The sequence below is a fragment of the Fimicolochytrium jonesii genome (genome assembly GCF_025526975.1).
Source record: "Fimicolochytrium jonesii strain JEL569 chromosome Unknown EV422scaffold_6, whole genome shotgun sequence".
Taxonomy (NCBI): Eukaryota; Fungi; Chytridiomycota; class Chytridiomycetes; order Spizellomycetales; family Powellomycetaceae; genus Fimicolochytrium; species Fimicolochytrium jonesii.
In genome coordinates this window covers 177,416-188,060 of record NW_026515673.1, presented here as the reverse complement: position 1 = coordinate 188,060, position 10,645 = coordinate 177,416, and the positions used below count along the sequence as shown (strand labels likewise).

At 53.6% G+C, this 10,645-nt stretch overlaps 3 protein-coding genes across 3 annotated transcripts; 2 read left to right on the top strand and 1 right to left on the bottom strand.

The window, feature by feature from the left end:
* Positions 1–244: 244 nt before the first annotated feature.
* EV422DRAFT_522591 (uncharacterized protein) lies at positions 245–2,838 on the bottom strand. The gene is made up of 9 exons (XM_053069834.1): positions 2,597–2,838; positions 2,210–2,509; positions 2,055–2,141; positions 1,690–1,979; positions 1,350–1,603; positions 1,231–1,270; positions 958–1,138; positions 800–885; positions 245–736 (listed from the first exon to the last, which is right to left on the bottom strand). The coding sequence occupies exons 1-9, from the start codon at positions 2,826–2,828 to the stop codon at positions 521–523; spliced, it is 1,686 nt and encodes a 561-aa protein (XP_052927080.1). The 5' UTR covers positions 2,829–2,838; the 3' UTR covers positions 245–520.
* Positions 2,839–5,261: 2,423 nt separating this feature from the next.
* On the top strand, positions 5,262–6,753 carry EV422DRAFT_522581 (uncharacterized protein; the record flags this gene model as incomplete). Its single annotated transcript, XM_053069833.1, has 2 exons — positions 5,262–5,405; positions 5,544–6,753. Coding segments are annotated over exons 1-2 (880 nt in total), but the record flags the coding sequence as incomplete, so codon positions are not given.
* Positions 6,754–7,317: 564 nt separating this feature from the next.
* EV422DRAFT_522576 (ubiquitin-like polyubiquitin-binding protein) lies at positions 7,318–9,168 on the top strand. Its single transcript, XM_053069832.1, has 2 exons — positions 7,318–7,556; positions 7,919–9,168. The coding sequence occupies exons 1-2, from the start codon at positions 7,351–7,353 to the stop codon at positions 8,754–8,756; spliced, it is 1,044 nt and encodes a 347-aa protein (XP_052927078.1). The 5' UTR covers positions 7,318–7,350; the 3' UTR covers positions 8,757–9,168.
* The last annotated feature ends 1,477 nt before the right edge of the window (positions 9,169–10,645 follow it).

The window sequence follows — 10,645 nt, the reverse complement described above, 5'->3', positions numbered from 1 at the left end:
GAGGAGATCTATATGAAGCAGCCACCAGGCTACATCAAGCCAGGAGAAGAGCATCTCGTGCTTAAACTTAAGAAGACCCCCTATGGTCTTAAACAAGGCCCCAGGGAATGGAACATCGAAATCCACAGCACTCTCATCGAGACAGGCTTCACACGACCTGATTCCGACCATTTGTCCGTCCATTTCCAACCATGCCTTCTGAAGTTCCTTGGCTTTGAAGTGGTCAAGATCGAGTCTCTTGTTGCTCATAAGTATCAGATCGTCGACGTAGAGGATCAGGAACGCCAAACACTCGACATGGTCAGGGTTATCTATCGTCCTGCTCCGAAAACACCCTTCAGAAGTGTCGTCCCAACGGCATACGTCAGGACGACACTTCCCCAGGAGGTTTTCCTTGAACAGGGTTGGGTTATGTCGCTGAAGCTCCAGCACGCTGCCAAGCCGGATTATTACAAAGTACACAGAGCTATCTCTATCGGTTCCGTCACAAATCTACATACGTCGTAGACTCATCACCACGTCAGTTCACATGAACATCGCTTCTCTCAGTTACGTGATTCCAAAGCAGCTCTAGGTTCGCCATTCTCGCTTCACTCGTAAGCTTCACACCGCTCGACTGCGGATTCTCCGAAGCCGTTTTCCAGTCGAGTAGAACGCGGTGGTAGGCCTCTTCGGCGCTCTCGGAGAGGTGGGTGTGGTTGAGGGTTCGGAGGGATGTGGAGAGGGTGAGCAGAAACTGGGAAAATGAGAATGGGGGTGAGGGTGGGAAGACCGGTACTGTGGGTTGAGGGGGACGTACCTCGATCTCGGGAAGGTTGAGCGAACTATTCTCTGCAGCAATGAGGCGAAGGCGGTCTTCAAGGCGCAGCATGCGGACGCGATCATCTGCAATACACAAGAAAGCAGGAATGTCAGACACGTACTTTCCGATGGCCCCACGGGAAACGCATCACCTACCAATTAACACCGCCAATACTAACGTGTCGAAAACGAACGCAATCTCTTTGTTTGCTCTATCCAACGGCGTTATCAGACTGTTTTCAGCGTGTGCCTCCGACGGTGTGATTGTCCGTAATGTGTTGGCGGAGGCTTCAAGGGCATCACAGGCTGACCACGGGCGGCCGAGTGCGATGAAGATCTGCGGGATGAGAGGGAATGGGGATTTCGTGAGGATGGGATGTGCCATTGGCTACCGTGCAAATGCGAGCAAGGTTATATGATTTCACGTACATTTGCTAGTTGGGTTGTCAGGTCTATGTCCTGCTCCCAACTGGGTTCGAACCAGAAGCAATCCTCGTCAGAGTTACAAAGGTTTCCTGCGTCTCTAAGGCCGCGCAACAACCACAAACCTTTTCTCATGCCCAGCAACAACAACTGCAAGCGCCGCTAAGTAGCAAGCTTCCTCAAACTCCTCGATATTGACAGCGAATGCCATGGCCTCCACAACGAATGATTGCATTTTGCGCACGGCGACTGCTTCTTTCATCGCGTCTTGCGGCTTGGCTGGCGCGGCCGTTTCTTTCTTCCGTTTGGATAAAGTGGGGAGAATGTTCGCTTGAAGACTTCTGTCCATCGCAGCGAGAAGTGCATCGAATGGGACTCCCTGGCGTTCACCGGTCATGTTAAGGGTTTTAGTTGACCTCAAATTGAGCGGGTACCATAGCGCAATCCGATAGGAGAACAACCAACCTGTCTGACTTTCCCGAGAGCTGCACCAACCCCGATTCGATACCTAGCGTCCAAAGCAGCGACATACCAGTCCAGCGCCTGGTCGCAGTCGTAGGTCGTCAGCAACCTCGCGAGAGCGATACTCGCCCGGAACAGGGTTTCAGTGATCTGCGCTGGCTTCAAACCGACTCCCGGTAGCGTCCACCTCACCCCAAGCACGTTTCCTGTCTCATTCTCCAGTGATACAAGCACGGAGAAGAGTTTCAACAGCGTCTCGGCTGTTGAGCGCGTGCTTCCTAACGTCCATAACGCTGCAACGTAATTCGGATTCGCCCATAGTGAGTGAGCGCGTCGAGGGTTATGAGAAGCACAATCGTAATGCATACCATTTGCGGTAGCCCAATAGACGGTAGCAGCTATGGACGGGTCTGTGGATACAAGCTCATCCGCTGCGGCGACCTTTCGGAGCGTCTCTGAATCAATCTGAGACTGTGAGCGGGTGAAAGAAGCACTCATATGCCCAATACGATAGCGTACACACCAGCGACTTCGCTCGAATTCGCGTTCCCCGGCCCAACGCCCTTTCCTTTCTTTCCGTTCCCGCTCCCGCTCCCACCCTCCTTCTTTCTAAGGCCCTCTTTCACATTTGTTAGATGCCGTGCTGTCCGAAGATGCGACGCGTAGGTTGCGTCGGACGTGAAGCTCTTTTTGCACGCATCGCATACTGTTCGGTATGAAGAGCTAGGCTCGCCAGTGTGGGAAGACTGATTAAGTAAGGGTTCGAAAGAGACACATGACGCTGCGGATGGGGATGGTGGTGTGAAGCCTGTGCTGGCAAAGACTGTACGGAGAGGTGCCAAAGCGTAAGATCACAGCTTTTTACTCGTATGGTTGAAAGGTAACTTGCACGACTTTGGCTGGCACATACTGTCAGAGGAGACGGACGCCGAGTGGGAAGGTAAAAACTGGAAGTACTCCAGCTGCTCGCTCAAGTCCATAGTTTCCCAATCTGTATATCGAGCAGAGCAGTGACTTGCAGTGGAGGTGCTTGATACTGCCTGGCGTCGGGAGTGCAACAGACGGTGCATATCAGTGTTCTGGATATCCCTATATCTGTATCGCTGATTCTTCAAAGGGGTTCTCGCGGAGGCAGCTTTCATGTTCAGTTTGCAAAGCCGACAGAAAAGCGACGTCGCGTCTCGCGTCAACCTGCGCCTTCAACCCCGTCTCGCTCGACAGCCTTTTCGACTCCCCGTCGCTTATTCCACCACTCTATACGTAGAAGCACTGACAAAGCAACGGACTTTACAACGGAGGCAGCGAGGTTCAAGTCCGCAAACAATGGAGGATCGATCGAGGGGCTTTCGCATTTAGCCCGTGTACGACATTGCTCAGTTGATGCAAACACGCGCGAAACGGCAAACAGACAGCGTACGTGCACTGAAGAAGGCGTTGCACGCAACTGAGAAATGGCAATCTTATAACAAGGCGTGCAGTTCAAAGCGTACAGGCGGGGTATAAAGGAAAAGCCCGCGAAAGGATTGACGTGCAAACTATGCAGTAAATCGATGCGTGGGAAACGTAGTGGAGACAATTATTGGTCGTGGTTCGACCATCGATTTGACCGCCTCAGGACGGTTCGACAACGCTCTGTGAGTATGGCGTTTGCCCCGAGCATGTCAACAGCGCGGGACGCCACTTGGGCGAATTGCACCTACATGGGCTCCTGCACTTACCTATGACGCACATCTCGAGGAGAACTTTGATGCTTGCCTCTCGCGCATCGAGTCTGACACCCGCCGCGAAATCTGGGTGGAGTTGCTGAGCGAGAGGAGAGATGATGTAGCTGTCGTGGCGATAGGGTTTCATTTCTCACCTCGTGGGGGCCTGTCGGCTTGCGATCTATTGGGAATGGGCTGGGCGGAGTGTGGCCAGGAGTCAGTCTCATCGAAAATGGGCGGAGTGAACTCGATTGCTAGCACACCTCTCAGTTCAACAAACCGTTCGGTGACCTTTCTTACAAAGGGCTGAGTAGTCACAGTATATCACATCGTTCCGGGAACAACCCGCCGAATGAGACGCAGCAGAAATTCCCATTCTCCTTGAACCGATTGGCGGTCACCTTTCAGGGAACACTCTGCGAATGCGTCTGGAACCGCAGCCGACTTTCAATCCTTTCCGTATAGAAAGAAGCAGGGTGCCGACGACTGGAGTTTCCCGTCAACCCTGTGTGCATGCACTATATGAATACAGCCCGAAGTGCTTTGGCGACAGCCGGTAGAATACGGGCCGCCGAACAATGTTGCGAGAGAACATGCACTCATACAGTGGGTGGCCAAAAGATATGCGGATGTGCCATAGAAAGGCATGGCCGCCAATACCGCATGGAAGCTCTCTGCCCTTGCACCTGCAATCCGACCTCGGTCTCACCATAATCCTTCCGTGGTACATGTTGCCCCTCCGTCCTTTCACATGCTTCCCAAAGCCCTTTTCATCCAAGCATATGTATATATATATATATGTATATTTGCGCACCTCACACAAGCCCATGCTCCGTGCGGAGTTCGCGCTTCAGCCACGGATGACGAAGGGATGAGCCTCCCTCATCTTCAAAGCCCGAGAACCGATATTCGCACTCACTTCTATAATTCTATTCGCACTCAGCCACTTAACATTATAATAAGCGACATAAACTTGGTGGGTTACTAACCTACCATAACAACACGCAAGAGTATGAGTGCAAATAGAACTATAGAAGTGAGTGCGAAATCGGATCTCCTTCAATGCCCGTGCGGGTGGCTGCGCATGGCATCTTTCCCCGTCTGGGCCCTCTGGGGCAAGCAGGCTGCGTGTGGAGAAACTCCGACGCCTTTCGTCAGAGACTCCATCAGAATTGGGCGATTGTTTGATGTCACACTGCGATTGACATGAGCTTGGTTCCATGGCACGCATGTCATGCTGCTTGATTTCTGGATGGGTTTGACGAACTTGTGAAGAACGGTGCATGGGTGATGTCATGAGATATGGCTTCGATTTAAGTACAGCTTACAATCAAGACTTACGAGATATTATTGACAGATCAGCCGGGGATCGCCTTTGGGAATTTTGGCTTTTTACGTTTAGAAATTATTAATCTTTCAGTTCCGAGCCATGGGAAAGCACACAACGCAAAAGGCTGTTCGGCCTGCAGCAGAAGGGCTCGAGTGTTGATACGTAGCTATGTGAAACTAGCAACCCATGCGCAGAATCTGAAGACGGCGGTCGTTTCGGCAAGGCGATTGTGATGAGTGGGCAGCGACTGCGTTGATTTCAAAGTCTTCAGTGATGAGGACATTGTAAACGTGTTTTTCCCCAAGTCCACGCCAGCCGCGCTTTCTGTGAACGTTGCCCCCGAACTGACCGCATCCCGGTTAACCAGTCCACCGGTAACATGCAACTTAAAATCAAATACCAGACGCGGGGGTCGCGTTGCGGGTGAAACAGCCTGCTCATGAATGTTGTGGCGTTTAGGCTCTTTAGCGCGTTTTTAGCTCCTTCACCGCGACCAATGACCTCCGCTTGAGCTAATACCAAACACATTATTGATGAAGTTCCCCAGCGGCAGCAAGCAGCTCCCCCAACCTTACCGCCACTTGGCAGACGAGACGGGAACGTCGTCATCCCCAAGCCATCCGCGTTTCGTCTCTTGGCAGGAAGGAAGGAAGGCCTAAACGCATACTGTACTAACTGCTGTTATGGTATGGATCCGCCGCAATATTGGTTACAGCGACAACCCCCGCCAGATCCCACGCAGACTGAAAAACGTACATATAGGCAGGCACTCATACCGCCCCCGCTTCCTTCTTTCTCTCCAATATTCCCACGCAAACTCTCAGCTACCTGCTCTCCTCCTCTCGACGACGACGACGACGACGACGACCACGACGACGACGTACTTTCCCACAACACCGTTCACCACAACAACACTCTCTCTAATACTATCAACCATGCCCGCCTTCAAGAGCACCCTTCTTTGCGCCGCCGCCCTGGTCGCCTCTGTCTCCGCACAGTCGTCCTTCACTTTCGTCGCTCCAGGCGCAACCGCAACCGCACCCGCCTCGGGAGCAGCAGCACCACAGTCAACAGGCACACCAACAGGCTGTGTTGACGAGGTGCTTGCTGCCTCCACCGCTAACGGCTCGGCCGCTATCGCAGAAGGCTGGGACAACGCAAAAACCACCTTCACCGCTCCCGCCACCTGGACCGTATCCCTGCCCACCACAGGCGGGTACGTTGCCATTCACTTCAACGAGCAAAAGTGCCGTGACCTCTCCAAGTATCAAGGGTTGACCTTCGACCTGGTCGCACCAGCATCCGGTGCCTTCAACATCGCCTGGACCCCCCGTAACCCGGACTGCTCGCAGATCCAAAACGCCAACAAGAACTACCTGCCTGCCGCAAAGTACATCACCGGAACCCAGGTTGCCCTCCCGTTCTTTGACTTCTCCGGCGTCGGTTTCTCCTCCATCGAGGACTTGACTCTGATCAACTTTACCCCCGCGACAACCGGCTGGAAGATCTCCAACATCACCCTGAGGTGCTCTCTGAACAAGGCCGCCGCGTCCGCCGTGCCCACCGCTGGTGCCTCCAAGCCCGCCGCGGGACCGGGATCGGCTTCCAACTCTACAACGCCCGGCAGCAACAGCAGCGCCGGCAAGGTCTCCTCCGCTGGAGCCGTAGCGGCCGCTGCCATCGGCGCCGCCGTCTTGTTGATCTGAACAGACAACACACAACATTTTTGTAAAACGGACGATTAGAAGAAGCATATCATCATCAAGCTCCCATTTTGCATTTGATTCCCTTCACGGTGCACATCCCTTCTTCTCATACTAGACGAGCAGAAAAGCGATGTGCCCCGCCTCGAGCATGTATAATAGTTTTTGTTCGTCACGTAGGCAGTAGCTCGGTCACCCTCACTCTCCTTGACACTCTCTTTATTTACGTGGGACACCGTTCTATGGCGTAGACTGTTTGTATTTGCGTGTTGTGTTATTTTTTGTGCTGAATTGCATAGCGAAATAGATGGTCAGACATCAAAACCCGAACTTTTCGTCCTTGAATCGTGTACTCGTCGGCGGCATTCAGGCCAGATATAGCCAATCAACTTGAATCGCTGCACAATCAACGCATCTCAGAAAAACAAAAACATCACATTCAAAACAACCACCATTCAAGTGTATAAAGGAAATCAAAGACCCGTACTGATTCAGTACACACAAACACCAGACGGCCGCGAAGGGCGAAGGGCAGAAACCGGCTTACTGCGTGTGAGAGAAAGATGCTGCTCCAATCGGCCCCAGTGCTCACCCCTCCCTAGACATATTTGGTTTGGCCGACACGCATCCCGAGCCACATCCCCTCCCTTCCCAAAACGTAAGCCGAGGTTGAATCGCGGTCACGTGATGCTCCGTGATGCAAGCGGCAGAATGCTCTGGGTCCTTCCTTCGTTCCGGGCGGTCCCTTCAATCCAAATAGCCACCTGTCGACGGGGCGGGGCGCAGCGAGTTCTCCAGTTGTGACGTGGCCGCCCGACTGCGAGAGACGTGTGCTTCAAATACAAAGGCTCTCTGCGCGGAATCCTCCAAACCCTCCGCAACCACACCACAATCACCCCCCCCCCCCCCCCAACAACAACACAGCACAATGCCAGAAATAAATATCAAAATAAAGCAGGCAAACGAGACCGCCTTCTCAGTCTCAATCAACACCACCGCCTCTGTAGCTGACCTCAAGCAGAAAATAGCCGACCACGCCGATGTTCCCACAACTCAGCAGCGACTGATCTTTGCGGGAAAAGTGATGAAGGATGAGGAGAAGATCGAGACTTATAAGATGCAGGATGGTAATACGTGAGTATTACTTGGAGAAGAGAGGGGTGGGGGTTTCTCAGCGGAGGACGGTTTTGGTGGATGGGAAGGGATTGCGGGAGCGAGAGCGGGATAAACGGCGGTGAATGAAGCGACGAGCGCCGGGTAACAGCGAAGCCCCTCGCGCCAAAGGCGCAATCTTCTCTTCACGGTTCTGAGCGAGCACCGGTGAGCGCTAGATTTTCTGCGAGCGAGGCGACTTGTGCCGCCCACCGCATCTCAACCTCCTTGTCGCGAGCGGAGCGAGCACGGTCTACGTTTCGTGCACCGCATAACACTGTTCTCGCGTGATGGTGATACTTTGGGAGCGAATGTATGTTGACCATATTTCCTGACCTTTACAGCGTGCACATGGTGAAAGGATCGGCGCCTGCATCTCGATCGGCGCCAACACCCGGTGGAGCTACGGCCGCCGCTTCTACCACTCCCGCCGCGTCCACCGCCACATCTCCCTCCACCGCGAATCCCGCTGCCGCTAACCCGTTCAACATGTTCGGTGGACCAGGAGCAGCCGGCGGCCTTGGCGGAGCGGGCGGCAACCCCTTTGCAGCATTCGGCGGCGGCGGAATGGGCGGCATGGGCGGCGGCGGCGACCCCTCAGCAATGATCAACGCTATGCTCTCCAACCCGGCCGTCAGCGCCTCAGTTGCGCAAATGATGTCCAACCCACAAGTCCTCGATCAGCTCGCCGCGGCCAACCCAGCAATGGCGGGCATGATCACCCCGCAGATGCGCGAGATGATGAACAGCCCCCAGTTTAGAAGCATGATGTCCAACCCGGCAGTGCTGCAGCAAGCGATGCAGATGTTGCCCTTGATGGGTGCCATGAACGGTGGTGGTGCTGGTGGTGCGGGAGCCGCTGGCAATCCACTAGCCGGCATATTTGGAGGAGCCAACCCGGACGCCGCCCGATCAGCCGCATCGCCTGGTGCAGGCGCGGGCGCATCACCCTTGATGAACCCTGCTCTAATGCAAATGCTCATGGGCGGAGCTGGCGGTTTCGGCGCACCCGCAGCACCAGCCGACACCCGCCCCCCGGAAGAACGGTTTCAGGAACAGCTGCGGCAGTTGCAGGAGATGGGATTCTTCAGTGCGGCGGAGAATATTGCGGCACTTACGGCTACGGGGGGGAATGTGGAGGCCGCTGTAGAGTATTTGTTTTCGAGGCCGAGGGGGTATTAGAGGGAGTGTCCCTCGTCTGCGACGTACACCGTCAACTTGAGCTCGGTCAACCGTGCTCTCCGCCCTCAATACCGATGATCATCACGCCTTTCCCCTAATGTACGGCAACTCAAAAGCAATGTTACTCGCGTATCGTCTTGTAGTCGTATCTCCCCTCACAGTGCTGTATGTACATCGTACCTCTTTACCCTCCCATTCTGTACGATATCTGTTAAGTCAGAGGGGGCCTCCCCATGTGATGTGCTCTTCGATATTACATAATAGACGTGGCCTGGTTTCTTCCAAAAGCTTTGCCTCTTCGTGAAGCTTTCATTTGGGGCCAGAAAAATGCCTTGTAGACTTCGGAGCAATTTTGATCGCGTCGGCCCCTTAATACCTTCCGCTCATACAGTACCACGACAAAAGTTTTCGGAATTTTCGCGTGGTTTTATATGCGGCAAGGGTATAGTTTTATACAATACATGAAAACATACTTATACAACCTATTCTGCACTATTATCGGGGATGGTTCAGTAGTCAATGCTGCCGCCTTTTGCATTAATAACCTGCTGCATACGCCGCTGCATGCTGTCAGTAAGTGAAAAATCATCGCAGGGTCCAAACGTGCCCATTCCTCCGTCGCCATCCGTTCAAGCTCATCGAGAGTGCTTGGGCGCTGTTTTTCGACTCGATTCTTCAGAATAGCCCAGAGATTCTCGATGGGATTCAAATCGGGACTATATGCAGGCCATTCCATGTAAGGAATGAAGTTTTCGTCAAAAAACTCCTTTGATCTTCGCGCAGTGTGAACGGGGGAGTTATCCTGCTGAAAGATCCAGTTTGCAAGCTCGGGCTCATCCTCGGTGACCCTCTCGATGAAGGGAAGGAAGTGGGTTTGCAAGATTTGCGTGTAGGCCTCTGCATTAAGGCGTCCACGGTAGCTAACAAAAGGGCCGACGCGGTCGCCGATGATACAGCCCCAAAACATGATCGAACGTCCACGTGGAGGGTTTGCCTGAACACAGTCTTCATGAAGACGTTCTCCAGGGTGACGCCAGACTCGAATTTGGCTCTCGTGTCCAAGCTCCCATGACGTTTCGTCCGTCCACACAACCTTTGCTCAATCCATGACGTGCCAGTCGCGATATGCTCTAGCCAATGCGAGCCAATTCCGCTTATGATGGGGCAGGAGACGAGGCTTTGTGACCGCAAAAGACCGCTGAAGTCCTAAGTCACTCAACCGGCGTTGAATTGTACGGGAACTGACTGGATCATCACGCCCTGCGTTGAACTGCTGAGTGATCTGACCTAATGGGGTCCGTCGTGCGTCCGCGTTGAGTGTTGTGAGCCGGCGCAGATAGCGAGAGTAGTTTCCAGAGGTCTTCCGAGGGCGTCCGCTGCGTTGCTGGTCAGCAGCAGTGCCACGGGTGTTGAAACGGCGGATGATATCGGAGATGGTAGAAATTGGGAGGTTCTCAAGCTCGGCATTGTCCCGGAGGGGCATGCCACTCTTGTGGTGTGTCAAAACAGCGTGGCGTTGCAGTTCAGTGGTGTGCGGAGCCATGACGGGCGTGCAGACCAAAGGGGGCCCCGGGGGGGGTGGGGTTTTATAGTTTTTGGGGGGGGGGTATGTAGACCCAACGCGCGTTCCGAAAACTTTTGTCATGGTAGTGTACATTGGAGGTACTGTGAACATGATCAACAAATCACCTTCCTGGGATTTGGATATATAGCTACACTGCTCGGGATCACACGAACCTGTAGATACATGAGCATTCCGTACATTCAGCGGTCCGCAGCCAATACTCCATGGTGGAGTAAGTCCATCTCAAGAATGAATTTGAGGATATGGAAAAGGAACACTCACCTTCCCTTCTGAGCCAAACTCACCTACCGTTATTCTCAACCCC

Coding starts and splice junctions, on each gene's coding strand:
- EV422DRAFT_522591 (XM_053069834.1), bottom strand. CDS start 2,828: ATGAAAGCTGCCTCCGCGAGAACCCCTTTGAAGAATCAGCGATACAGA. Junction 2,510..2,596: donor GGCGTCCGTCTCCTCTGACA/GTATGTGCCAGC, acceptor CTCTCCGTACAG/TCTTTGCCAGCACAGGCTTC. Junction 1,980..2,054: donor CTATTGGGCTACCGCAAATG/GTATGCATTACG, acceptor ATTACGTTGCAG/CGTTATGGACGTTAGGAAGC.
- EV422DRAFT_522576 (XM_053069832.1), top strand. CDS start 7,351: ATGCCAGAAATAAATATCAAAATAAAGCAGGCAAACGAGACCGCCTTC. Junction 7,557..7,918: donor AAGATGCAGGATGGTAATAC/GTGAGTATTACT, acceptor TGACCTTTACAG/CGTGCACATGGTGAAAGGAT.